Raw genomic sequence first — 27,786 nt, 5'->3', positions numbered from 1 at the left:
ATTTCATTAGGCCTCCAACCTCCAGATGGTCCCTGGACTTCCACCCCCTGGCCTAGGGCGCCAAGGGCAGTGCTAACTCTTCCCTGACTCCCTAATAGAGCCAGAGGTAAGGTACTCACCCCACTCCCCCAAGGGGAGGGGACAGAAGGTGTCAGAGCTCTAAGCACCCCAGTTGTGATACCGGTCTCTCTCAAGGGGGGAGAGACACTAACTAACTATGGAAGCGCAGCCCCTTAATTACAAAGGAGGAAGGTCCAAGGTCTGAGCCACTGATTGGGCAGAACACTGCCCTTAGACCACCTCCTCACTCGTCACTCAAGGGAGCTGCTGCGGTTGGGTAAAACCCAGAATTGGTCCTGACACTGCCTGCTCAGTTACCAGGGCCTGCATGCCTGGGAGGGCAGATTGGTAGCCAAAACCAGATAGGGCTACACATATATAGAGACAATATGGCATCTCTCCTGTTCAGGATTTGACATCATCCTATCTTCAAGGACATGTCATTAGTTTGTCATTTTTTCTTTACAATATTTTTGTAAATATTGGTGAGACTTGGTATTTGTAATAATTATATTTATTGTCAGAACTTAATTGACTTGGCATGTCCATATCTATATATTTTTGCCATAAATCATGGCACTAGCATCTGTTTTACCCGAGCGTGGCTTGACTGGTATTTAGCATCTCTTCTTACACATAAATGCGTTGGCAATATGAGCGAAAAATGAGATCCTGGTTGGAAGTACATGTCATAATACACACAGTACTCCTCATTTAGCCAACGTATACCATTTAAATTAAAGAAATGTTACCATGGCAATGAAGGTTGCAATGAGAATTTATAATTCTTTATCTTTAAAAAAAAAAAAAAAAAATGATTAGACATGTTTAGTCGGTAATGTTTAATTCTTTCGGCTATTAAAGTGGCATCTGCCTGCCAGTATATTTTAATGCGAGAAAGTAGCATCTGTTCCTGTTTTTTGCATAACTCTCTGAACAAAATCTCACTTTGTCCTAGTTCAATGTGACAAGTTACATCTTTCTTCCCTTGCCATACTATATTTTGCTGGCGTCGGCAAGTGTTCAAGGGCTGTCTAAAATCAATCCTACTGAGCAAATTATTGGCATGAGGTATATAACGGAGATGTTGCTTCTATCAGAAATCTGTCCTCTATTTATTATAGTGATGTACTGCTAGGACATTTCTGTTACATAATCGGTTTAAAAGGGAATGTACTTATTTTTATTGGCATTTCATATTTTAGCATGCTCTAAATTGTGTCCCCTAATGTGTTTGTGCCTTGTAGGTTCCAGTCGGAAAGGGAAAGTGGAGACCGGAATTTTGCTATTGGCTATTATCTGAAAGAGAAAAAGGTTTTACCCATCTTCTTTCCTTCCCCCAGAATGTATTTAATTTGCTATTTTTAAATTGCAGCGCACCTTATTTTGATAGTCTGTATAAATACAGTATGCATAGCTGTGGCGCGTCTTTGACATATTTATTGAAAAGTACAGTATTTGTATACCATGCAAAAAAATATTGTTAATAGTGTTTATTAATTGAAACTTGTCTTTGAGTGATTGTCAACCAAGCAGAAAGCAGCTTGCTAAGACTGACACGTCATTTAAATGGTAGTTGCAAGACAGAGCCTCTACTGTGCAATTGCTACTTTAGCACATTGACTGTCATTCGCAAAGCTGTTCCGACAGTCTTTTAGTATACAACAAAAATACAGCTGTCTGATATAACATGCTGCAAATAAAGGCAATATTAGTTGTATTCTACATTTTTATACCATCTGTGAATTTGGAGAGCCACTATAAAATGCCATCTTCCACCTTAGATCAGGTATTTGTCACAACCACAAGAAACTCTTCTAATGCTGAAATGTAACTTGTAATTCCCTGCCCCGGTCATACAGAGATGAATTCCCACCAATTGCAAAGCTGAATTTTGTCCATTGTTTATATAAAAATCTAAAGAAATTAACTTTTAAGTTTGAAAATATGTCGTATATAGTTTTGCATCTCAAATGCATATAGACGTAGTCTGAAATGACCGCGCCCATTGTAATAATAATAAAAAAAACAGCCCTACTGTATAATTGGACGATGATTTATCAATCTTTCTTCTTAATTATTGTACTTAAAGCAGCAATACAGGTTTCATTATTTTTTCTTTTTATTGTGGGATTGAAGCAGGGGGACTCTGGAGCTGAACTGTGTTATTTTCAGCTTCGGGACTCCCTGCTATCAGAGATACTTGCCTCCGTAGAGGGTTCCGGTATCTCTTTTCAGTTTAAATGTCGCATTCACACGCGTGCCAATAGGGAGCTGCACCGGATGATGTCACAGCTTCCTATTGACCCGCGTCACAGAGGGCATTTAAACACCACCATTATGTTAGGCACACATGCCCTATGGAGATAAGTATCTCTGGAATCAAGGGGTCCAGAGAGCTGAAATTAACACAGTTCATCTCTGATAAACCCAAGCCTCAATTCTGTAATTAATTATTATTATTTTTTTTTAAGTGAAAACCGTATACAGTAGCTACTTTCAAATCAGCTGCGGATTGAAAATGTAAGCACAATGAATGCAAGCACATAATATTAGTCTTACTATATAAAAATTATGTGGGAATTCTTAAATTGGTTGATTCTATTTAGAAAAAGTAATGTTAACATTAATATTATAATGTAAATATTATTAAACAGAAAGGTACCAAAAAATACTTCCAACACACTATTTATTACATACCAACAGCTATGCCGCAGTGACTATAGATTTACAGTCTTTAAGATAAGCTACATTACTATATTGAGATGAGTTTATGCACATTTATAAATTGTTGGTTTTAAGACTTAACTCATCTTTTTGCCCTAACCTTTCATTTCCAGTGTTTTCCTGAGAACACAGATATGGTTGGAACATTAGACTTCTATTTCCAGGTATGACAATAAAACACTTAAACATAACCATTCTCCTCAATGTTTTTATTTACCCAATGACAATAAGGTATCTGGTTTTCAGGCTGTCAACCCTCCTGGAGAAACAAATTAGTATTTTGCATAGTAAGCATCTTAGTTTGGCAATAGTGTGTGTGTGTGTGTGTGTGTGTGTGTGTGTGTGTGTGTGTGTGTGTGTGTGTGTGTGTGTGTGTGTGTGTGTGTGTGTGTGTGTGTGTGTGTGTGTGTGTGTGTGTGTGTGTGTGTGTGTGTGTGTGTGTGTGTGTGTGTGTGTGTGTGTGTTGAAATCCAGTTTACATTTGGATTATCTTTTGTATGAAGGGTAGACTTTAAAAATGAGACCAATCGAACCTCTAAAATACCAGACAATATAGACATACAGGGCATACTAATTGGTGAAAAAAAACTAGAAAGTTTCATTATTTGCCGATGATATTATCCTATCATTAACGCAACCTCAGACTTCCCTTCCCAATCTTCATAAAGAGTTAGCGGAATTTGGCAAAATATCAAGTTACAAAATTAATAGTGATAAATCAGAAGCCCTGAACATTAACCTGTCAGAACCAGGGATGCAATTACTGAAACTAAACTTCAATTATAGATGGAGCCCTTCATACATCAAATACTTGGGAGTGCATGTATCAAGGAACTACCATTCCCTCTATCAAAATAACTACCCAGCCCTCTTTAGGAAAATTAAAAAAAGATCTGGATAAATGGGAAGGATACCAGGTCTTATGGATCGGGAGAATAATTTCAGTTAAAATGAATATACTCCCCAGATTATTATATTTTTTTCAGACGCTCCCGGTCCATATCCCTGGTTCTGAACTAAAAAATATTCAAAACAAAATGTTTCACTTTATTTGGCAGGGTAAGAAACCCAGAGTAGCAAGATCAGTTCTTTTGTCGCCCAGAGCGAGAGGAGGCTTGGGAGTCCCAGATGTCTCAAAATATTACCAAGCAGCCCAATTAAGACAGGCGGTCATGTGGAACTCGGACCCAGACCAGCTATGTTGGCTAGCAATTGAATCTCAATATTCCAGAACGCCTTCTCTGCCAGCTTATCTTTGGTGTGGTGATAGAGGGACTGACATGGCGCCTAAATTTGAACTGGGAGCGATGAGACACACATGGGAAATATGGCTAAAAGCTAAAACGAAATTCCAGCTCTCCTCCACCAGCTCACAGCTCACTCCAATATTTAACAATCCTAAATTCCCTCCAGGGTGCGAAACGAAACAATTCGAAATATTAAAATCATTGGGGATCAGAGCGGTCGCCGACCTGTTGAGGGATGGAAAGTTCCTGAGTTTCCAAGATTTACGCACCAAATTCACAGCACCTGAGCTAGATACATTCAAATTTCTCCAAATTCGGCACTTTTTACAAAAAAATGTCCCCAACGTTGAAATTTCCCCTCTCACAAAATTTGAGAAGCTGTGCCAAGAAGGGGCACACCAAAAAGGTCTAATAACACAAATATACGCCGGAATGGAGAAGCCAGCAAACCCCACCGCACACGATTATATGCTCAAATGGGCAGCGGAATTGAACATGGTTATTGACAGAGAGGACTGGGAAGAAATATGGGACTCGGCCTCAGGAACTTCCATATGTACCACAGTGAAGGAAAACATATATAAAATAATGTATCACTGGAATCTTACGCCAGTGAGACTGAAACAAATATACCCTCTGGCCTCAGATTTATGCTGGAGAGGCTGTGGACAAAGAGGGGACATGGCCCATATCTGGTGGCAATGTCCAGAGATTCAGAAATTTTGGCTCATAATACAAGATTTAATAAAAGAGGTCACAGACCTCACAATTCCCATTGATCCACTGACCTTCCTATTGGGCAGACCAGTAGAGGAAATTGATCGCCCAATATGGAAATTAATCTCCTTTATTCTCACAGCAGCGAGATGCTCAGTTGCGTCCTCTTGGAAGAAGGTAACCCCCCCACAAAACAATTGATGAAGGAAAGACTCAATGAGGTCATGACAATGGAAAAACTCACGGCCTTCCTTAAGCGTTCGACGGAAAGTTTTTATAAAATTTGGAAGCCCTGGCTAACCCACTAACCCAAACCAATATATTCTTCACTAAGCAACGTGAACGCAGAAGAGCCTTGGGATATGGATGGGAGAGTCCTGCCGGTCGAGGGGAGGGAGGGCCAACTCCCTTTTCTCCCCCTCTCCCCCCCTGTAATCCGCTGCACTCTTTTTCTCCCTTTCAAGGCCTCCGGACCATGATGTGGTCCTAGGGTCATCCCCTCAGGGGCTCTACCCCGACCCTTCTACTATTTGAACAAGGAAAATACTATTGTATTAGGCCAGATATGTAATGTAACGTATGTAAACCTAAATATGCCTAATAAAAACGTTTAAAACAAAAAACAATGAGACCAGACACAAGAGTTTCTTCATGGTTCTACAGTACTCCTCATTGCTACTGTGCCCAGATTTCCCTGAACATGCATTTCCTTTGGTAAACACCTTGACTACAGTGATTGATGCTTATATGTTTATTTGGGCTTTCTCGCCTAGTTTTTTTGTAGGTGTTCAAACTGTGAAGCAATTCAAAAATAAATCCCCAGCAACCCTAAGAAAAATATGGACAGCATGCCTCTGTAGAATATCACCATTTACGATGTATAGCAATATCTGTAGATTAGGGTTTGGTTTTACATTTGATTTCACATACACTTGCATTCATTGTAACATTGAGCTTTATTTTCTTCTGTTTAGTTGTGCTCCATTGAAGTGACTTGTGAATCTGCCAGTGTTATGGCAGCGACATTGGCTAATGGTGGCTTGTGTCCAATAACAGGCGAGCGAGTGCTGAGCCCAGAAGCCGTCAGAAATACTCTGAGCTTAATGCACTCCTGCGGAATGTACGACTTCTCCGGCCAGTTTGCTTTTCATGTAAGTCCCCTTCCAGAACCTATAGATTTACCCCTGTTTGTGTGTGTGTGTGTGTACTGTAACGATTTTTAATTGCTTACCACAACTTGGTAAATATGACCCTTAATCGTTTAACATCGCTTGTATAAACTATTTGTATAACAATAAAGCTAATTATATGGTTGTGTGTGTGCGTGTGTGCGTGTGTGCGTGCGTGTGTGCGTGTGTGCGTGCGTGCGTGCGTGCGTGCGTGTGTGTGTGTATACTGCATGATTACACACACATCTATACGCATATGTAGGCACAAAATGTATTTTAGAACCTTTTGTACAAGTGAAGTCACTTTGTAATTGGTAATATATCACTTAAATCAATGTCACACCATGCTATGTACAGAAGGTCTGTGATCCTGTGGGTACGTTGACCTTATCCTGATCAAGGTCTACTGGAAAACTCTCAAGTGTTAACATACTGTACCATTCAGCACAAACATACCTGTTCTATATGTGGTGATGAATATGTAAACGATATCGCTGCTACGGTCTACATCTGAGTTTTGATTCATCACAGGTCGGCCTACCGTCAAAATCTGGTGTTTCTGGTGGCATCCTTCTGGTTGTGCCTAATGTCATGGGCATGATGTGCTGGTCTCCTCCACTGGATAAGTTGGGAAACAGCGTTCGTGGAATTCAGTTCTGTCAGGTATGTAAATTTTAAGCGTTATTCACAAAACCGAGAGTCACTAGAGGTTTGTTAACAACTTTTCACCCAAGTGGTCTTGATTAATAAACAGTGGTTGTCCTTAATTGAATTACTTACTTTGATTCTTTTAGTCATAGCTAAATTTAACATACTGTGCAGCAGCATTTAATGCGTTTATTTTATCCACTATTGTGAGGGACAATACTACCTCCATTTTGCTTTTGTTCACAGGATTTGGTATCTCTGTGCAATTTCCATAACTACGATAACTTACGGCATTTTGCAAAGAAACTTGATCCTCGTAGAGAAGGTGGTGATCAGAGGGTAAGTCCACATTTTTTCATGCTTAAAACCTAAACCACAGTTCACATGTGACACGATAATCTCTAGCATGACTACTTTCTTTAAACGTGTGTTTTTCAGTGTGCCACTTACTGCTCTTACATATTTGACAGTGAAGTTCATTAAACAAGAATATTGGCAAACATGCCTACCATTCACCAACTGCATTGTTTTTTTAATCCAACTCTGGTTTTTAAACACTCCTATTTTGCCATTCTGGAATTTGTAGCCCCCCCCCCCAGTTTAAAAAAACAAACATCGCACTTTTTTTTAAATTAGTTGATAGATATGGGCACCAACTTTTCACATGGTCTGTAATTGACATGTAACTACCCCAGTGGTAAATGGTTATTTCCTTTATCTTAAAAAGTTAAGGATATAGCTAGGGGTCAATTTGGTAAATGCCTAAAGGCTATTTGTGAATAAATAAATCACTTATAAAGATCAACGAGAGCATATTCTGTTCAGAGTAAGCGAGACTTGGGTGTAGCCATTCAAGTGAATGGTAATCCATGTGTACCTAAGTTTATCACTGTTTAATAAGTGTGCACCATAAAATAAATTGAGCAGGTTATGTTCTTTGAAGGCACATAGTCATGTTGCAAGACAAGTGAAGATCATAATGCTAGAACGTTGTATTTTCTTTTCAATCAAATCAGCCCTACATATACACCTGCTGCTACAATATTATGAGTAGATTAAATATTATGAATTCAAATGCATGTTTTCAAGTATGGCAGCAAAGCTGAAAAGCTATATACATGTGGGCAGCCACTTTTTGAATGGCATGCTGTTTTACCCTAGCATCAAGTGTTTCAAATGAGGGTCGAGAGAGAAATGAATAAATGCTGCTAGTTTTAGAAGGTACCCCTGTAGAGGTCATGCATTTTAAATAAAGGTTGCATGCGTTCTTTGCTTTTGCATTGATGCAACACATTGTGCTGTGGCTTAGAGCAAAGTGCGAAATCTTAATGCTCTCAAGTAACTCTGCTAATGCGTGTTGGATGTAACCTGTGTGCTTTGCGACAGCCATAAAGGCTTAGCATTGTGATATTGCTATAGTTCACTAATGAATTATGTATGTTGCTTGAACAACCAGCATTCCTTTGGACCATTGGACTATGAACAACTGCAGCAGGAGCTTGTTTTAAAAGACACAGTATGGAAAAAATTGTCACCTGAATCAAATGAGGACACCACCACCACCACCGTAGTGTATAGGATGGAAAGTCTGGGAGAAAGAAACTAAAGATACGGGCTCTAGTTTCAGAACGTTCTTCATTATACTCACACACACCTGTAGTTTCTTTTTGAAACTATTTGCAGCTACTATTATTTATTTGATTTTTGTTTGTGTTTGTACATACCAGTGCTATATTCTCTCATCGCTGTTACTATGCTATCAAGCTAAAAAACTGGAGCTGTAAGCTTATAACTGTTTACAATGTTGTCTGCTTTAAGACCTAAAAATATCACTCTTCCTTCACTGTACATATGATGCTCTTGTGAGCAATGTGATACTTAGTAAAGAATTTACTATGCATGCCTTAGAACAGTGAAGACGGCCTAATTGAGAACAGTGAAGACGGCCTAATTGAGACTGGGAAGCATTCAGAAGGAGAATGTTTAATTCCCCCAAACACCCCCACAGTATTGTTCTTCATGAGCTATTTCTAAAGATGTCTAAAGTTCTGTATTGGAAACAACCAAAAATATGACAAGTGCCTTATTTTTCAGGTGTTGTCCACAACTGTTTAAACCTTAATATAAACTTCTAACATGGTCTGTAATATAACATTTAACCACACCAGTGCTAAATGTCTTTTTTTTTTTTTTCCCCTTTATCTAAAAAAATAAAAAGTCGAAGTATAGAACTATGACCAAAATGGTAAATGCCTTCCACCTTACTGTTAAAGTTTATTGTTATTGGAAAACAATACAAAGTAGTTCTCCATTTATATGCATCACCAAACTTGTATTTTGTTTAATGACATTTCCATAATCCATTTTAGGCCACGTCTGTTGTTGGCTGTGGTTCTTTGACACTGGGTTGTAGAATGGCACAACTGCGATGTGCATATGGATTGGTTGGTTCCTTAGTAATGATCTCCTGATTACACAATAGTATTCACTATTCATTTTTTCATTAGACATCAGATCGGTAACCGTTACACTCAATATTTAGCCGCAATCCCTCTACAATCTGATTTCTTTTTCTATACTTTACCTGACCTGGGGGGGGGGGGGGGGAGGGGGGAGGGGGTTCTTTTTGGGGAAGATTCATGGTCCCCTGACCTCTTGGGACCCTCCGGTTGCCAATAAAATAGACTTTGCAGTGTTGTTCACAGACACTACAATAGATATAAACCTGGCCGCAGGGGCCACCAGCAGAAAGTCACAAAGCCCTGTCCAGATTAAGTAACTTTCTATCGGCAGCCAGAGCAAGCCTGACCTGCTACCATTTTGCATCCATGAGTTTGGTACCAGGAGGTCCCAAGATGTCGGGCCTTAAAGCGGCAATTCAGGGATGAGGTTAAATAATTACTTTTCCAGCACTACAGCGCATCTTCAGTGACGTAGTAGGGGGCTCTGACTGTGCAAACTCTTGTTGAGCGCTGTGACCACAGACAAAAGGGAGCAGCCAAAGGAAATCCAAAACCTACAAGTCACAAGTCACCATATTTACTAACCAACTTCCAAAAAATATTTACGAATACTTACAGGTGTCATGTCTTGGTAAAAAAAAAAAACGTCAATCACCTGGATGCAACCCCTTAAACAGGTCACTGCTGTTACACTCTGGTTCTAATTTAACTAATTAAAAATAATTTTGGGGTGTTAATGGTGAAATGGTTTATTTTAGCATATTGGACGTTAAAATGTCACAAAATTGAGGAATATAATATTTTACAGTATACAAAAATATAGCAAACAGGAATTCTGTCAACCTTTTTATTTTGTATTTCTTCTGAGTGGGTCAGTGAGGCTGCAGTACATCCCCTGTGCTGAAATTCTGATGTAATCCCTCCAAGTGTGTTGAGGGATAGAGTTTTGTTGATCTTTTTAGATGTAAGGGCTGACCTCACAATGGCCTCCTAATTCCTGAGAAGTGAAATATCCTACATGTTCATTCAGTTTTGCATATCTATATTTCATGGTGTCCATGTTTCATTCTTTGCTGGCTATTCTGGCTGCAATGGGGTTAACACACTGACTATTTTTCATCATATTACTATATCTGAACCAGGGATTTTCTGTTGGCCGCGCCTGTGGAGCAGATATGTAATGTTTTTGGGCCGGACATATTTGGAACATAAAATGGCCATCAGTAACATTCTTTCCATAGAAAAAGGATTAGGAGCATGTCAGGCCATTCTTATTCACTGTTATGCCAGCAGACATTATATGATCCACAAAATTACACATTTGTCGAAACAAAAGGCGCTTCTATAGGTAACCCAATGGCAATCATGTATAGCAAAAAAAAAACATAGTTAAGGTAAATGGTGAAACCCTACAATATTAAACAATGTGGCCTTCCTTTTAAAATGTCAATAACTAGTTTCTTATCCACTTACTATACACTCATTGCTGTACCATACTCCAGTTCATCTAAAAAAAATTACTCTTAAGGGATCCTAATTAACATTGCAAAGCAAGTTTGTAATTAAGAGTCTACTCTCTCTGATTTAGTGATTAAATCCCCTGGATATTGCATCGTAAGTGATCTAGTTTTCTTGCTTAGGACAATGTGTCCTCCATTTAGTTGAATAAAGCTGAAACCTTTCAAATACATGGGAAGACCGCAGGATATAGCATATTGAGAGAGTGTTTATATTACAAGATCCCAGTAACCTGCACTTCTTTATGCTTGGTAAACCAAATCAAACCACACATATAATCAGAAGACTATCAACAGCCCCCAATGATTGCACTCAAGGTAGGTGACAAGTGAAGTATAATGTCAACCAGTAAATAGCTTGATATGAGCAAAATCCTAACATGGGATATATTGCTAAAAGGTCACACTCAAATAAAAATAAAAAAGACTTTAATAGTTATGCTGTAAAACATGACGAAACACAATAAAAATGCACAACAGTGCATAAATAAAATCCCCAGATGTGTAGGTAACGGTAACTATATGGACAAAATATTGTACCAAATATATAGCTAGTAATGAGTCAAAAGCTATATCTAAAGCTGCATTGTTGCATACACAGGAAATGCAAAAAATAGATATGTATTTGCAATATAGAGGGAAGGTAAATTAACAGTGTATTACTAGTAACCACTGTAACCACAGTAATATATACATATAATCAACAATCCCTCTCTGTTATACAAGGAATAAATAAGCTCCGTATGGTGTAAAACAAATAACCCAATAAGGGTCAGAGTATGGATAATACCAGTATGATACGGACGTTGTAAGTGAAATACTAAGGGTAGTGCACACCACTAGGTGCGCAATAGCAGATCCCCACAAAGTATGTACAACGCAGGACCCAGTATGTAGCATACGACCTGATATCCGTGTATCAGGTCGTTTCTATGTTGTGTGTGTCTGGTGTAGCGACGTGCCCTGTGTGTATTATTATGCTTGGTAAACCATCCAGCAATATAGTGACAGAAAACTGTAGTTTGTAGGTTTGCCGTAGTGAATGTTTTAAGTGCATAAACTACCTGTATATGTTCACATGCTGCTCCTCTGGGAATATGCAATGGGGTTGTGCGTTAATTTTGTTCATATAAAACTTTGTCGACTGTATGCATAAATCCTAATCATCCTCTTAATAGGTGTTATCACAAAGTATCCACATCCTTAAATGCAGGAGTGACGAGGCTGACTAAGGAGTCTGCTTTTCTCCATAATTACCTTTAATTATACTCCATGGGTGTTAACTGAGATGCTAAAAAAGCGGGGCCACTTACTCTGCGACATACATTCAATCATTTGTATGCCTGAAGATTTCTGAGGATACTAAGCTGCCATTCTCTGGACCTGCTTAAATATACTGAGAAGCCATCTTCCATGTTCTGGACAAGATTTTAGTCCCATTTCGTTTAATGGAGATTAATTCTTCTCCAGCAAGTGGAAGAAGTTTTGCAGCACATTGACCTGTTAATCTCTCTTTAATATTTCAAATGATAGTGCTATTCACTAAGGAGGTTAGATTTATTAGAACTACAACGGGGTCCTTTTTAATTGAGCTTCAACGTGGGCTGGACAAAGATATTGGCCCACATTTATTAAGTGGTGCTATATCATAAGTCCCCTTCCTTTGCTGCAATGTAGTGAATGTGATTTGATATGGCAATCCTATCCCAAAATGAATGTATTATACATATACACTCTCTTGAAACAGCATTTCACAGTTAAGGAGAAGGAACTCCTCTGTATATGTCTAGTAAAGATGATGCTGCTACTATGAGGAGATGCCAATGGTCCTGGTCAACACCAAGATAATCAGGTGTACCATACTAATTTTGTGCAATGCCTTCCATCGCTTTACCCATCAAGTAAAAACACAGCAGTGAGTCCTTCTTTACAATAATTACTCATTTTACTCGTTGCATGTGGCAATTTATTAAAGTGGCTTTAGTTATTTCACGCCTCTCATAAATGTTTTTAAGACCCCCATAGTCTGAGGAAGCTTTTCATTAGTGTGTAGTTTTGGTGGATCGTGCATCAATGCAAACAATATTATTTAATGCAGTCAACTTTTTCTGCAGATTTAGCCAGAGAGGTTTACACCACCTTAGACCTGGCAGGTTTTTTTTTAATGTAGCTCAAAGAATTACCATGATGCATCATTCTAATATATGCATCTACCTAACCCCTCCCACTGACACTCTTTGTTGCCAATGACACAAATGGAGTAAGATTTATAAATTAATGCGACGCGATGAATGATGCAAATGACATCAACCCCCAAAGTCTCTTGCTGTGTGGCTGATGCAATATTGGTTAAAAAAAACAAAATCAGACTTTGCATAGAAATAAAATAGTGTTGGCTTAATAGGCTTTTCATTTGGTACATCTTGAACTGTATCTTGTGATCATATTGATCCAATGTTTATGCAGGAATTTCTATGCAGCTGCTTTCATCTATTCTTTCCCATTAGATGACAGGCATTTGTTGCAGGTCGCATACATTTCTTTTGTCAGTAAGAACCTTTAATGCGGTAGCAGTTGCATTTTTCTATGTCCAAACTACATTTGGTGAAATAATGAAAAATTAAATATTAGGAAGGTGATGGATTTGATTAAACCCTTTAGTAGATATTGTTTTAGAACACTACTTGTAAATTTCAGTACCCAACGAAGTTATTAATGCTTAACTGACTAATAACATTTCATCTTTTTAAAGTTATTTCCATAATTTGTCAATTTAGAATTGTACCAGAATTCAGAACTTTAGTAGCAAATATATGCTAGATATGTAAAATGATTTTAGTTCAGTTTACAGTGAAGTAGCATAATACATTAAAGCTGGCATAAGGTAACAATTCAAATTTGTGGCACATAATCTGAAACGTTTGTCGCCCCAACAGAGTATGTGTTGCATGTAATGGAAACGAGATAAACATCTACACATATTCAGAAACCATATTCATAATGTGTCTTTACTATAACCTAGTGCTTGCCAGCTTCAGTCCTCAAAGGCCACCAATACGTCAGGTTTTAAGCATATCCCTGCTTCAACACAGGTAGCTCAGTCATTGACTGAGCCACTGATAGAGCCACCTCTACTGAAGCAGGGATATTCTTAAAACCTGGCTTGTTGGTGGCCATTGAGGACTGAAGTTGGCCACTCCTGCTGGAACCATACTGCCTTACAGGAGCATTTCTTCAAAGGTGGGAAGCAGAGTGTCTCTGAGCTGAACCGCAGTAATTTCCGCTCCTGGGACCCCTTGCTTCCAGAGATTTTTGCCTCCGGAGCTCAGGCTTTCATCTCCAGCATGTTTAATTGCCCCTCTTCACGCGAGCCCTTTTTAACTGCCATATTGGGTGTCCAGGCGGGGCTTCTATGGAGGGAAGTATATCGGTAAGCAAGGGGTCTCTCGCGCTAAAATTAACTTGGTTCAGGTCCGGGACCTGCTTCCCGCCTTAAAGTATTTACAGTTTACATATAATGCAACAGATAGATACATCTACTTTAATTATAATCTAAGCACTATTTATAGCTGTATTTTAAAAGTGAGAAGCAGATATATATATATATATATATATATATATATATATATATATATATATATATATATATATATATATATATATTTGCTTCTCACCTTTAAAATACAACTATAAATAGTGCTTAGATAGTAATTAAAGTATACATACATGCATAAATACATACATGCGCACACTTTACCATGGTTATTCATTCAGTGTGCATGCGTAGAGAGATGTGAGGTAAGGCACTCAAAGTTAAAACCAAAATGTCTCTGATTAATACTGTAGTACAGGTTCGCATACTTTGCACTTTTTCTTAATTGTATTTTATTCAGTGATCTACATGATCATGTATGGATGTGTGTATGTATGTATATATATATATATATATATATATATATATATATATATATATACATACATACATACATACATACATACATCCATCCATCCATCCATACACACACACACACACACTTTGCCATAGTTATTCATTCATTCATTCATTCATTAAATGTACTATTTCAGTCACCTACTGTATTCCCAGGCTCGGGCAATTAATGTAAAACATTTGTCATTTGTGTCCTGAGTTTCTAGGGTTTGTTAATTTGACCATGTAATGTATGTTCCTGGAAAGGGCCCTTTAACAGTCTCCCGTGGCAGCATACAAGATGGTGTGAAATCAATGAACGTGACTGTAAATACATTTAAAGGATTCTTGATGTAACGAACTAGATGGTGTTCTGCATTTCCTCTGTGCCATGTCTTTAAGTAATATCTTGATATTGAGTTATTCATATATTTTTGTTCTTATTGCCTCCTACATTTTATTTGAAATGTAAGTGCTTTAAAAACTATGTGTTTGTGTGTATATATGTTCTGTTTTAGCACCTGTTGTATTATTTTGGATTATGTTTTTCAGCAACTGGTTTTTGTTTTTGTTTAACATTTCTTGTTCCCTTTCCATTTGTTTTATTTATGTACTTTTATTTACAGCATGCTTATTTTTTTGTATTCAATAAATTTTTTAAACCCATTCCATTGTATTTTGTTTTTCCTTTTACCCCACCCCCCAGTCAAAATCTTGTTACATAGGCGTTAAGACACAATGGGAGAAAAAAATACATCATAATAATAAAAAAAAAATGGCATGACCTTAGAAAAGTAAAAAAAAAAAAATGTAGTTTACTTTGACTAAATAGCAGGGTATGTTTCTAAATGACCAAACATTGCTACAGTATTTCTGAATCAAAAGAAATAACTGAAAAATTATGTTGGCGACTATACAGGCATACCCCGGTTTAAGGACACTCACTTCTAAGTACACTCGCGAGTAAGGACATATCGCCCAATAGGCAAATGGCAGCTCGCGCATGCGCCTGTCAGCACGTCTTGAACAGCAATACCGGTTCCCTACCTGTACCGAAGCTGTGCGCAAGTGGGGAGACTATAGAGCCTGTTACAATGCGTTATTTACATCAGTTATGCACGTATATGACGATTGCTGTACAGTACATGCATCGATAAGTGGGGGGAAAAGGTAGTGCTTCACTTTAAGTACATTTTCACATTACATACATGCTCTGGACCCATTGCGTACGTTAATGCGGGGTATGCCTGTATTGTCACTTGCACCCTAAAGAAAGGTGATGTAGTATAGCAATTATTGATGTTTTTAGGCTAGCAGAATGTAACACACTTCTTGACTGTAGACTGGTTTACGGCAGTGTGCTTAATCCGCTCTTTTTAAAGACAATACAGGTATGCATCTGATGTTTAGAAATTGCCAGCTCTATCAGTTAAAGTGAAACTAGCATTGCATATTCAAATGATATGTAACGCACCGATATTACTGTAAACCCAGTTAGAGTTATGGTGACAATACATTGTTACATTAAATGAACAGAGGTTGCACATAATGTTTCAAGTAATTTCATGGACATTTGGAGGTAATGCTATGAGCATATGTACCAGTTACAGACCAGATTCAAATGTGAGACAGCTGAAGTCTTTGAAAGTACTTAGCCTTGTGGCGGCTTTGCGAGTCTCTGGTAGTTTGGTAGATTGCTCCATTCGTGAGGTGCACGGTAACTGAAGGAGAAACGTCCGGATTCCTTGTTGAATCTTGGGACCTTGAACAGTCGTTTGGTGTCAAATCTCCGGTGATAAGATCTGCATGAGATAGGGGTGAGGACTTGTTCACATAGCTGGGTTGCTTGCCCAGAAAGTATTTGAAGGCAAGATAGGAAAAATGTGCTTTGCGCCTGGACTCCATGGATAGCCAATTTAGTTATTGGAGGGATTTTGCTGTGATGTGTGGTGTAGTCCCATTGTAGGATAAAGTGGCATATTGTGTTGTAGAGAGTGTCTAGTTTAGGATGATGTACCATATACCCAGGGAGCGCTAACTTTTCTGCTACGCCCCCCCCCCCCCCCCCGTTGGGCTCCAGCGTCAAATGACGCTGTGGGGTTATGTGTTGTCACGTTGCCATGGCAACACGTCGCTGTAAGTTAAGTTACAGAGGCCTCACGCGATCCCCAGCATTTATTTTAAATGCCTTTTGGGGAAGCGTGTGGCCTATGTAACCACCACACACCCCTGCCATTTACTATGTCCCTATAGTCTATAGTCAGCATTAGCATCTGTTGTGAGATGCGCTTTCTGACCAGCGGGCTTAGGGAGGATTTGTTCCTTTAATTCTTACAATGCCGCCCAAGGACCATTGTTTGCACCTTATCATCATCATCATCACAGCCACTGTCCCCATCTTACCTGCAACTTGTGCTCTCAATCTACTTCCAAATGTATATGGTTATGTTGGGGATGGATGCTCCTGTGATGTCCTTCATAAAATTCTTGATAAATGTAATATTGTATTCTGAGCTGCCAAAATCTCACTGGTCTCTTCTTCATATGTACAGCTTCTAGAACTTTGTTTATAGACAAAAGCATTACTAGGGGAAAAAAAATATTCATCCTTTAGAGCAGGGGAGCGCAAACTTTTGCTGCTATGCCCCCTGTCTTCCTTGTCCCGGCTCTTGCCCCCCCCCCCCCCTGTACCTTGTATACACGTCACATGACGCTGTGGGGTCGTGACATCACGTGACCCGTGTGAGAAGTCACATGGTCCCTCGGCTTCATTTGACGCCGCGTTGCTATGGCGACACGTCATACAGCCGGCTGAATCCCGGTAAGTGGAGTGTTGCAGAGGCCTCATGCGGTCCCCCGGCATTACATTTAAATGCCTTGGGGAAGAGCGTGCCCACCAGTTTGCACACACTCCCGCCCACCAGTTTGCAGACACTTGCTGTTGGGGATGTCAGCAGAGGTAATGACAGACTTGTAGTTTGGAAAAATCCATTATTTATTAGTTCAATTGATGGATGGTGGCTTCAGCCTGAGATTAATCTAATAATGAATATCTGCACCAATGATCTGAAAACAAAAATATAAATAGGAAAAAAAGCTTGTTTAAATTTTATGAAAGTGGCACTAGAAGGATTTTCCAAATTTCTGCTGCCAACTTTTTGTTTAGCTTTTATTTTTGGGTGTGGATGGAAACTTTTTTAGCATAGTTCTGTAGCTTTTTACTTCTTTGTCTGCCAACTTTCGTATTTGGTCTGTTTCAAAAGCTTTTACTGTATGCCTCCACCTATTCCCAGTTAGACTGCAACAATATGTTCTGCCTTGTAATCATTTACACCAGAAAGTGCTCTGTCTGAGCAGCACATGATCAAAAAGGCAGATTATTCTCATCCCATAATCATAAATTCATCTAATTCTTGTTGTAAAACCACAATCTCGTCTATTTCATATAAAAAAGCAAGAGCCTTATTCCTGCTGCTTTCTTGGCATGGGGGTGGGTGGTGAGCTGCTTGAGAGGGGAATATATGATTTTGACTAATTATAAATACGTTTATCTAAATAATGGAATGGAAATAAGCCACATTTATGGAAGGATTTCCTAATTAAAGTATAAAGAACTGGAAAAAATAATGACATCCTTCTTTATAGAGTGAATGCACCTTTTTTTTTTTTTTTTTTTTTTATATATTTTTCTGTTTTCAAAAAAATACTGTTCCTTTTCTATAAAACCAGGTTGTCTGTGTCCATAACCCGGTCGCCTCGTGCCATTCACATTCTCTCTGACCAGTCTAATAACATTTTCATCACTAGTAGAATGTTTTCTCCCCCATACACTGGGGTAGTTGTATCAATGTAAAATTGTGAATAGAAGTTTATTTTGACCTATTGGTCCATTTTCTGTTTGTCTATTGTATAAGAAAGTGTTTCTTACATTTAACACACATGGGGAGCCAGAAAAGTATACACCGCCTGACACATTGCTTATGCACACAAATACAAAATAAAGTGATGCAGAGTTTGATGCATCTCCTTATAATCTGTGCATCACGTAACTCCTCCCTATTGCCTTCTATTGGCACTCCGCAATTTGCAAGCTGACACACGGCACAAAATTTGAAGCACATATAATATTATTGATTTGTAAAGTGGTAAGATTCTGCAGCGTGGTACAGTTATGTATATTACATAAACAAAATGACCAAACAAGGACAAACGAGCACAAACAGATATCAAAGCACGTACATTTTTATATATTGATGAAAATTACATCATTTTGCGAAAATTTTGTTCCAAATATGCCTGGATACATGTATGCATGTATGCATGTATGTATGTATGTCTGTCTTTATATAGCGCCATTACTGTACATAGCGCTTCACAGCAGAAATACACGTGACAGTCATATAAATAACAAATAACACATAATGGGAATAAGTGCTTCAGACATAAAAGTAACATTTATGAAATGGAGTCCTTGTTCCAAAGAGCTTACAATCTAATTGGTAAGTAGGAAGAACGTACAGAGACAGTAGGAGGGCGTTCTGGTAAGTGCATCTGCAAGGGGCCAAAGTTTATGTATGAGGTGTAAAGTATCAGCCACGGAGCTACTCATATGCTTTCTTAAGCAGGTGTGTTTTAAAAATGGATAAGGGAGGGTGCTAGTTGGATATTGAGGGGAAGGGCATTCCAGAGGTGCGGGGCAGTCAGTGAAAAAGGTTTAAGGCGGGAGAGGGCTTTAGATACAACGGGGGTAGAAAGAAGACATCCTTGAGAACAACGCAAGAGTCGGGATGGTGTATAGCGAGAAATTAGGGCTGAGATGTAAGGAGGAGCAAAGAGTGTAAAGCTTTAACAGTGAGGAGGAGAATTGTGTGTGATATGGGATTTTATAAGCAGCCAGGAGAGGGATTTCAGCAGGGGAGACGCTGACTAAGTTTTAGGAAAGAGTAGAATGATTCTCGCAGCAGAGTTTAGGATAGATTGTAGGGGAGACAGGTGACAGGCAGGAAGGCCACCCTTGGAGAGATATTTGGAATCTCACGGACTGAGTCAATCTATCCTGTTCCACAGCGAGTGCTAGATATAGGATCTTTTCAGATTGCGTTTGGAACCTACCTTGTAAAAATGATACAGTTGTTTCATATTGCACCCTGTTGTATATATTTACACCTACTTAAGTATTAGGCTGAGCAGTACGGTCACCACAATTCTTTAATTTCGCAGTCATATCTGTGAATAGGAAGTGTAATTTTACAAATCGGGACAAAGGTAAGAGCACTGCACATTTAACATGGGTTACCAGATTAGAGGAACTTTGCATACCAGAACCTACATCAATAAGGAAATACTGTAGTCCAGAGATTAATCTTCACAGGATGAATAGTTGAAAATAAGCTCCATTGCTTTCTCTGTTTTAATGAATTACAAATCGAATGTTTCATTTTTGCCAAGCCATTGTTTTTACACGAATTGCACATCCCACCACCCCCATCATTGAGTGTTGTTGTAGTCTGAATAGCAGACAGGCACGTTTTCATAAGGTTATGCTGATGCTTTCATTTTTCTGTTTCATGTAAAGATTTCTACGCAGTTCTAGCTGTTATATCAGTTTGCATACATAATTTACTTATGCCTTTTTAAGCCTTGATACTGTCCCTTTCTGAATCGCCACTCATCCAAGCATTTTACTACATATCCACTTTCTAGGCTTCCAGAACTATAAAACGTATCATGCTTTTTGCAGTTTAATTCTGTGCATGAGTGAAAGGTAAACTCCCAAATGCTACTTTTCAATTTATTTTTTTTCTTCATTTAAAAAAATATATTTTTACACCCTGTAATAGGCAGATCTCCCAGAGGGTGGGGGAAACACCATTACATTTGGAGGCGCTGCTGAGATTCTCAACAGGACAGGCTTTCAGCAAAGCAGAACGGAAAGAACAAAAGTATGCTTCCAATGTGAGAACTGCGGAAGGATGGGAGGCTGGGTGTAGCTCTAGGGGACTCCTGCATACCATAAGAGGGGCCCAACTTCCCCGTCAGGAAGCTACAGCCTAGGCTAACCTAACGGGAAAACTGTGCTGAAGCAGATAGCTGTTGCTTGGTTCTAAGTCACCCTGAGGACTGATAGGTGTAGGACACCTGGTGTTTTTGGTTGCATGGGGCCCAGAAACCTCTGGAAAGGAACTGCAATGTCGGTGCCATAAGCAGGGTGGCGTTAAGGTAATGATAGGTAGAGTGTGAGGAGGGGTGCCCGAGTCGCGGGTGCCAGGAACCTCTGCTGGAGGAGCTACCACTTTACCACTAGTCGTCGATGCACAGGGAGTTTTGCCTAGTCTGGTGTATATTGATGCTCAGCTAGTCAGCTACCATGTGTTGCAGCAGGTTCCCGCCAAAATCAAGGGGACCGCGCAGTAACACACTGTATTCGGCTCAAAATGGTGGTTCCCTTGCACGGGAATTCACCGCATGGATTTTGCTACACAAAATGGCGGTTCCCGACGAAACGGGAGACCGCGCGTGCAGTTTGCAAAAGAATTGCATGCTTTTTCCTTGCCCGGTCCTGCAAGCTGGATCACGCCCACCAGCTGTGATTGGCTCAGTGCGGTGTCTAAGTCACGCCCTTCTACAGTGTGCCCCTACTCTTGACTCCACCAGAGGGAGGGGGCACTGCAATAACCAATCGGCAGAGATTGTCTCTGCTAAGGGAGGAGCCGGATGTGAGCTGCCATGCCCTCAGTTCCTCAGAGCTAGCCAGCAGTGTGGAGCTCCAACTACTGTGTTGCTAAATCCTGCTCTTCAGATTACCAATGCAATGGCCGATTTGCAAGATAACCAAATATCAGCTACCAGGAGGCTTCCTGGTGGTGGAGGTGGATGGCAAGTGCTTTGTCAAATGCCTATGCCCGCAATGCGACTTCCCCGGCAGGGATGCAAGCCTGACTGCCACATGCCCATAGTGTGGGACTTTCTACATGCAGACTGCGGTGCTATTGCCAGCCGCCCCAATAAAGAAGGAAGACCGGGCCGTCACGCCGATCGGTGCGGCTTGTACCGAGGCCTCTGCAGAGGATGCTCCAGGGGGCCTGTGTGCCACGGTTCCAGAGCTGGGAATCGAGCGACAAGAACCACCGGGTAAGGTGATTGCCTAGAATAAGAAGGGGCTACTATCGCTGGTGGCGCAGGAGCGGGACCGATGCCTGGTGATTTGACGCCAGTGACCGCGAGATGCTCCTGTGCCTGTACTCTGAGGTGCCCCTACCCTCGTCCTACAACAATCGTAGCAGCGGAAGGGAGTCCGTTGTGATGCGTCGGCCGGCGCCTCATCCCAGCGGAGCTGCGAAGAGAAACTCGCCTACCTGCGGTGCTGACCAGCGGAGTCCTTGGAAGACATTACGGCAAGCGCTTGTGCGGCCTAAGCGGCGGAGGAGCGTCACGGACGTGGCGGCTCCCAGCGAGGTGGCGGCTGTACCTGTGGCTAGACCAGAAGACCCCGCGACGATCTGGATCCAGCGGAGCGGTGATGAACCACCCTCTTACTTTTTCCAGGATCCAGCTGAGGCATCCAGTGAGGAGGTACCGACCGGATGTCGTCATGCGGAACCTGGACCTGTATCCGGATCTCTCAAGACCAGCGGCATCCGATGACATCATCACCGAGGCAACCGCCGGGGCGGACGAAACTTTACTGCAACCGCTCCAGTGAGCACCCGCAGGAGACCTGCAAACCCAGACACTCCCCTTGCACAGCCAGTAGCAGGCTGTGGTGGGCCTAAACCAAAGAACTTGTGTAAAGACATTGCCAAGCATACGGCCAAATCTCCTGCTACCTCTGCCCAACCCCAAACAGTTGCGGGACCCAAGAGCATGATCCCCTGGGTTAGGGCCCGGAAGAAGTTCCCCAAACAATCTTAGGACTGGAGGGGTTGGGTGGACTCTGAAGAGGGGTCTGAAGGGGAGATACCTACATCCAGTAGGATTTCTTTTGTGGGGTCTACTACCTCATTAACATCCTTTTAGGGGGAGATCTGACCATTGTACATCATGTAGGTCAGAGACCTCGGGTTTCGTCAAAGATGGAGACTGAGTCTGATGGCACACAACCTACTGCCTCTCCAGGGAAGGTACTTAAGTGGTGGGACCCTATGTTCCAGGGCTACGCACCCACTATGAACCGTACCCGGTTCCTATAGATGAGGACACGGTAGATCACTGGTGGGAGGAGGGAGAGTTCTCTCCAGAGGAGATAGCTGAGGCCCTCAGAAGCAGAGTAGGTGAGATATGGTTGGGCATAGTTACACCCACAAGCCCATCCGTATTATATCAAGATACCTACGAGGAACCTAAATTCTGGATCTTGCCAAGCGCATGGTCGTAAACTAACCAAGCCTAGTAGAGCAGACCGAGCCATTCCATTGTCCTAAGATACAGGCATTCTCATGGATATGAGTATCCTTATGTCCCCGAGCCCATCACGCGGGAGATAGAGGCTAATAGAGAAGACTGGCTAAAGCAAGCCATTAAAGAGTATCTAAGGTCTAAGTCAAGTCACTCTATATATTACACCGAAGAAAGGGTGTGTGACCTAATGAGGCTGTGGAGTATAGGAGGGGGTATATTCATAGACCAGGGTGGAGTATTGCCCTGAAAATGGTCCCGTGAGGGTGTACTTCATTCAAGTTTATGATTTTGAGGGCAGCATTGTTAAAAAGCCTGACCCTAGACATAGTTGAGGGGCTAAGGGATTCTCCGTGTTGGGAGTAACCCAAGGTATCTCATCACTGTTTGAGTGTATGGGTTAAGTACTCATTGTTATGCTCTGTCGGTATAAATAAACTGTATACCAATGTTGTTGATGACACTGTTAATGTACTGTGTATTGTTCCAGGTTTACAGCTGAAGGATAGTACCACCAAATTTGGCTCCAAGTGAGGACATTGGATTTTCCACCAGAAGGAGTGTGTAGCCATGTCTGGTTTTGGCTACCAGTCTGCCCTCACTGACATGCAAGCCCTGGTAACAGTGCAGGCAGTGTCAGGACCAATCCTGGGTTTTCCCCATAGTAAGCAGCTCCCTTGAGTGACAGGGAGGAGGCGGGCTAAGGCCTTTGTTCTGCCCAATCCTGGGCTCAGACCTTGGACCTTCCTCCCTGGTACATAAGGGGCTGCACTTCCTAAATTTAGTAGTATCGCTCCCCCTGAGAGAGACGAGTATTTATTTATTTATAAAATATTTTGCCAGGAAGTAATACATTGAGAGTTACCTCTCGTTTTCAAGTATGTGTTACGCCGGTGCTGCTCGCAGACCAGACCCGTCCCCTGAGCTGAAGGGGGAAGTGGTAATACACGCACCCACAGCAAAGGGAGCGTGTCCGGAATGTGGTATGAAGCGTTGCCAGGCCAGGTGTAGTAAGGTGGACAATACTTGCTGGTACCAGTTGTAGAGATAGAGTGAAGGATGCCTCGCCAAAGTCAGGGAGTGGAGAGTGGAGATAGGTCGTTGACCAAGCCGTGTTCAAGGGGTTGCCAGAGTGAGCGTTGTCCAAGGAATGCCGAGATCGAGAGCCAGAGGGGGTAGTCGTACAAGCCGCGTCAGAACCTGTGAAAACACTGAGAGAATTAGAAGTGCTTCCATACAGAGACGATGTCGAGCAAAGACTGAGAGGAGAGAGGAGCTAGATAAAGCAGGAAGGTCCAATTAGGAACGGAGGCGGGACAGGAAGAGCTACAGGGAGACACTGCAGATTGGTGCAGGCATAACAGGCCAGGTGAGTCTTGTTGGTAACCTGAGTATGCCTGTGCAGTGTGCGGGGGCGGAGCCTGAGGTCCAGGGGACGGGAAGAAGAGTGTGCAGACTGAGCGTGCTCCGTAACTCTGAGGTCCAGGGGACGGGAAGAAGAGTGTGCAGACTGAGCGTGCTCCGTAACTCGTGTACGCGCGTGAACCGAGCCAGTGGATGGTGCAGATGTGCGTGCAGGAGGACGTGGGCGCGCCCGGCGCTGAGCAGAGGAATCGCCGAGGGGAGTGATCCCGCGGCAGGGGCGAGGAGCCGTGGAGGCCGGTAAGGCAGGTTTGTTTTGTGTGTCCAGGGACTCCCTGCGGGAAGGGGGTGCTTTGTGTGGGGAGCGTGGAGAACGCCGATTCCTGACAGTATGTCCTGGGCACAGAGTTCAGACAAATAATACATGTTTACAAATACAGTTACATAAATTAACAGGGTATACATTATATACAAGACATTGCATGCACAGTTAAAGATAATATATATTATGGGCGTATGAAACAGTTACAGACCAGATTAAAATGTGTGACAGCCTTAGATTTGAAACAACTTAAACTGGTGGTGGATGTAAGAGTCTCTGGAAGGTTGTTCCAGTTTTGGGGTGCACGGTAAGAGAAGGAGGAGCGGCCGGATACTTTGTTGAGCCTTGGGACCATGAACAGTCTTTTGGAGTCTGATCTCAGGTGATAGGTGCTGCATGTGGTAGGGGTGAGGAGCTTGTTCAGGTAGCTGGGTAGCTTGCCCATAAAGAATTTGAAGGCAAGACAGGAAAGGTGAACTTTGCGCCTAGACTCGAGTGATGACCAATCTAGTTCTTTGAGCATTTCGCAGTGATGTGTGTTATAGTTGCATTGTAGATCAAAACGACAAATTGAATTGTAGAGGGAGTCAAGTTTGCTAAGGTGGGTTTGAGGTGCTGAGCCATATACTATGTCTCCATAGTCAATAATTGGCATTAGCATCTGCTGTGCGATACGTTTTCTGACCAGGAGACTTAGGGAGGATTTGTTCCTGTAAAGTACCCCTAGTTTGGCATAGGTCTTGGTTGTCAGGGTATCAATATGCATCCGAATGTTAAGTGGGAGTCAAACCATATGCCCAGGTATTTAAAACTAGTAACAGGAGTTAGGGTGGTGTTAGTGTTGGTTCTAATCTGGAGCTCAGTCGCTGGACGCTTTAAACATTTAGTCTTGGTCCCGAATACCATTGTTACAGTTGTAAAAGCTGTAAAAATGTTACAACAAAGATTCAGTTATCACATGAGTTTATTCAGAGTGCACACAGTGGAGACAGCTTCAAAACAAAAAGCTCTTCCCCAGATAACACAGTATGCCATATTTTTATACCCTAAAACCTAAAGCTCCACCCCTTTATGGGGGGGCTTGCACGTCACTAAATATTACCTAATTTTGTAATACATAACAATACTAAAGCTGATGTCATTTTGTAATACATAATAATACTGAATAACTGTATGTAAGCTAAAAATCATTATTGGGTTAAATGTGATGTCAGTTCTGCCACTTGGCACATTGTATGAGAAACTGAGCTTATTTTACAGGCTTCTCATAACATCTGGCCTGTTTACACTTTCATTTGGAAGCTGATTGGATGAGGAAAGATCAATAAAGTCAGCTAGGAGCGAAAACATTCCATTCTCTCTTTCACACAGATTTCTTCACATAGAATGATGACATTAAAACTCACAAAGACAAGATGGCGGATTGAAAATAGTCAAACAAAATGGCTGCTTTGATCCTAATGCTGTTATGTCAGACTCCCTAATGTCTCAACGTCGTCACAGTCTTGTCAGTGTTTAAAAACAGTTTGTTTTGGGAAATCCAGTTTTCGAGTCTCAAAAAGTCAGACTGAAGTATGTGTTGAAGGTCAGAGAGGCTATGGCTGTGTGCATATAGGATTGTGTCATCTGCATACATGTGTATTGAGGCTTCCTGACAAGCTGTGGGAAGATCATTGATGAACACTGAGAAGAGTAGGGGCCCCAGAACAGAGCCTTGCGGGACACCACAGGTGATATCCAGGGGGTTAGAGTTAGAGCCAGAGATGGACACATGTTGGGATCTACCTGATAGGTAGGACTGAAACCAGTTTAAAGCATGCTTCCCTATTCCAGAGCTCTGGAGTTTGTTAAGCAGGATAGCATGACCAACAGTATCAAAAGCCTTTGCAAAATCTAGGAATACTGCACCAGTGAGTTGACCCCGTTCCATTCCACACTGGATTTCATTGCAAACTTTTAGCAGGGTTGTTACGGTGGAGTGTTTGGGACGAAAGCCAAATTGGGTAGTCAGGCAGAGGTGTGCAGGGATCTGGCACCTACTGTCACCTCCCCTTTGGGGAGTGAGGAGCGATTTATCTTAACTCTGACTCTATTAGGGAGTCGGAAGAGTAAGGAGTGCCCTTGGCCAGGGGTAGATGTCCAGGGACCATTCTAAGGCTGGAGGCCGGTTGTACTGTAGAGACAGACTGTTATGCTGTGTATGCAGAGAAAGGAATAAAGTGTTCCATTTGTTCAAATATACTCCTGCCAGGTGTGCAATCTATCTGGGGGGAGTAGAGTAAGTTCTACTGCACGGATTGCCCTCATCTTACTGGAGCCTGCAGCAGATGGAGGCGCTGATCACCATGAGATAAAGACCAGTCATCTACCCCAGAAGCCTGTTCTGATGTCCCCACTACCACCGGCGGACGACTCCGCATCCAGCAACATACACCCTGTAATAGGCTGATCTCCCAGAGGGTGGGGGAAACACCGTTACATATATATCTGGTGTGATATTGTTGTTACTGATTTGTATTGGTTCATATGAGGAGTCATCCCGCCAACGCTGGGATCCCTCATAGGTGGAGGTGCTGCACTAAAAGAGAGAGAGAGCTCACCCAGGCTCCCAGAAGTGGAGGCTCAGGCCTCCTTTGAGCGATACAGGTACTGGCAGCACGAGTAATCACCCATGGTTTCCCTAGGCAGGGGGAAATGGGGTTACATACAGTTAGTCTTGTTCATGAAAGACAGGTGGACTGTGTGTTATAACCCCTGTATGGTCTTCCAAATTACCTAATTATGAAGCTCTATCATTGTTCTGCAAGAGATGTCCTGTCTGATGAAATGTCTGACACTCAGAGCTCACTGCATTTGTGAGTAAAATACTATGCACTATTCAATATACTGAGAAGTGGGATCATGCACTTTTAATGATTTATTGACATGCTTTCATTCAACTGGAACTTAATATATCGTTAGCCTCAGGGAGATTGTGAAACAGTGGACAAGTCATTGTTGCCAACTGAAGTATAGTCCCAAGAGGTTTTAAAATCTGGTGTACACTTTTTTATCTATGAAAAGGTTAAAATTGTTCTCTCAGCCTCCGATAGATGTAAAGCAGGATGTGTATTGTGTGTGGTAGATGATGACTAACAATGAGATGACCTCATCAGACAACTATCTCCAGTAACATCAGTTCCAGGAAGAGGACTAAAGAAAAATAAGTTGCAAGAAAGCCCCTTAATTGTGAT

General features: G+C 41.5%; 1 protein-coding gene across 3 annotated transcripts in view; it reads left to right on the top strand.

The window, feature by feature from the left end:
• The window catches only part of GLS (glutaminase), a 133,115-nt gene that overhangs the window by 84,738 nt on the left and 20,591 nt on the right, over nt 1-27,786 (top strand). For 2 of the 3 annotated variants that reach the window (XM_075608356.1, XM_075608358.1), the window contains exons 10-14: nt 1,308-1,374; nt 2,901-2,951; nt 5,726-5,902; nt 6,452-6,583; nt 6,815-6,907. In XM_075608356.1, coding sequence (XP_075464471.1) covers nt 1,308-1,374; nt 2,901-2,951; nt 5,726-5,902; nt 6,452-6,583; nt 6,815-6,907 — 520 coding nt within the window. Of the gene's footprint in view, nt 1-1,307; nt 1,375-2,900; nt 2,952-5,725; nt 5,903-6,451; nt 6,584-6,814; nt 6,908-8,024; nt 9,175-27,786 lie in introns of those variants that run through there. The other variant, XM_075608357.1, reaches the window with a different exon arrangement.

Source organism: Ascaphus truei, chromosome 7 (assembly GCF_040206685.1).
Source record: "Ascaphus truei isolate aAscTru1 chromosome 7, aAscTru1.hap1, whole genome shotgun sequence".
Lineage (NCBI taxonomy): Eukaryota > Metazoa > Chordata > Amphibia > Anura > Ascaphidae > Ascaphus > Ascaphus truei.
The sequence above is the reverse complement of the archived record's forward strand: the minus strand, read 5'-3'. Positions and strand labels throughout refer to the sequence as shown.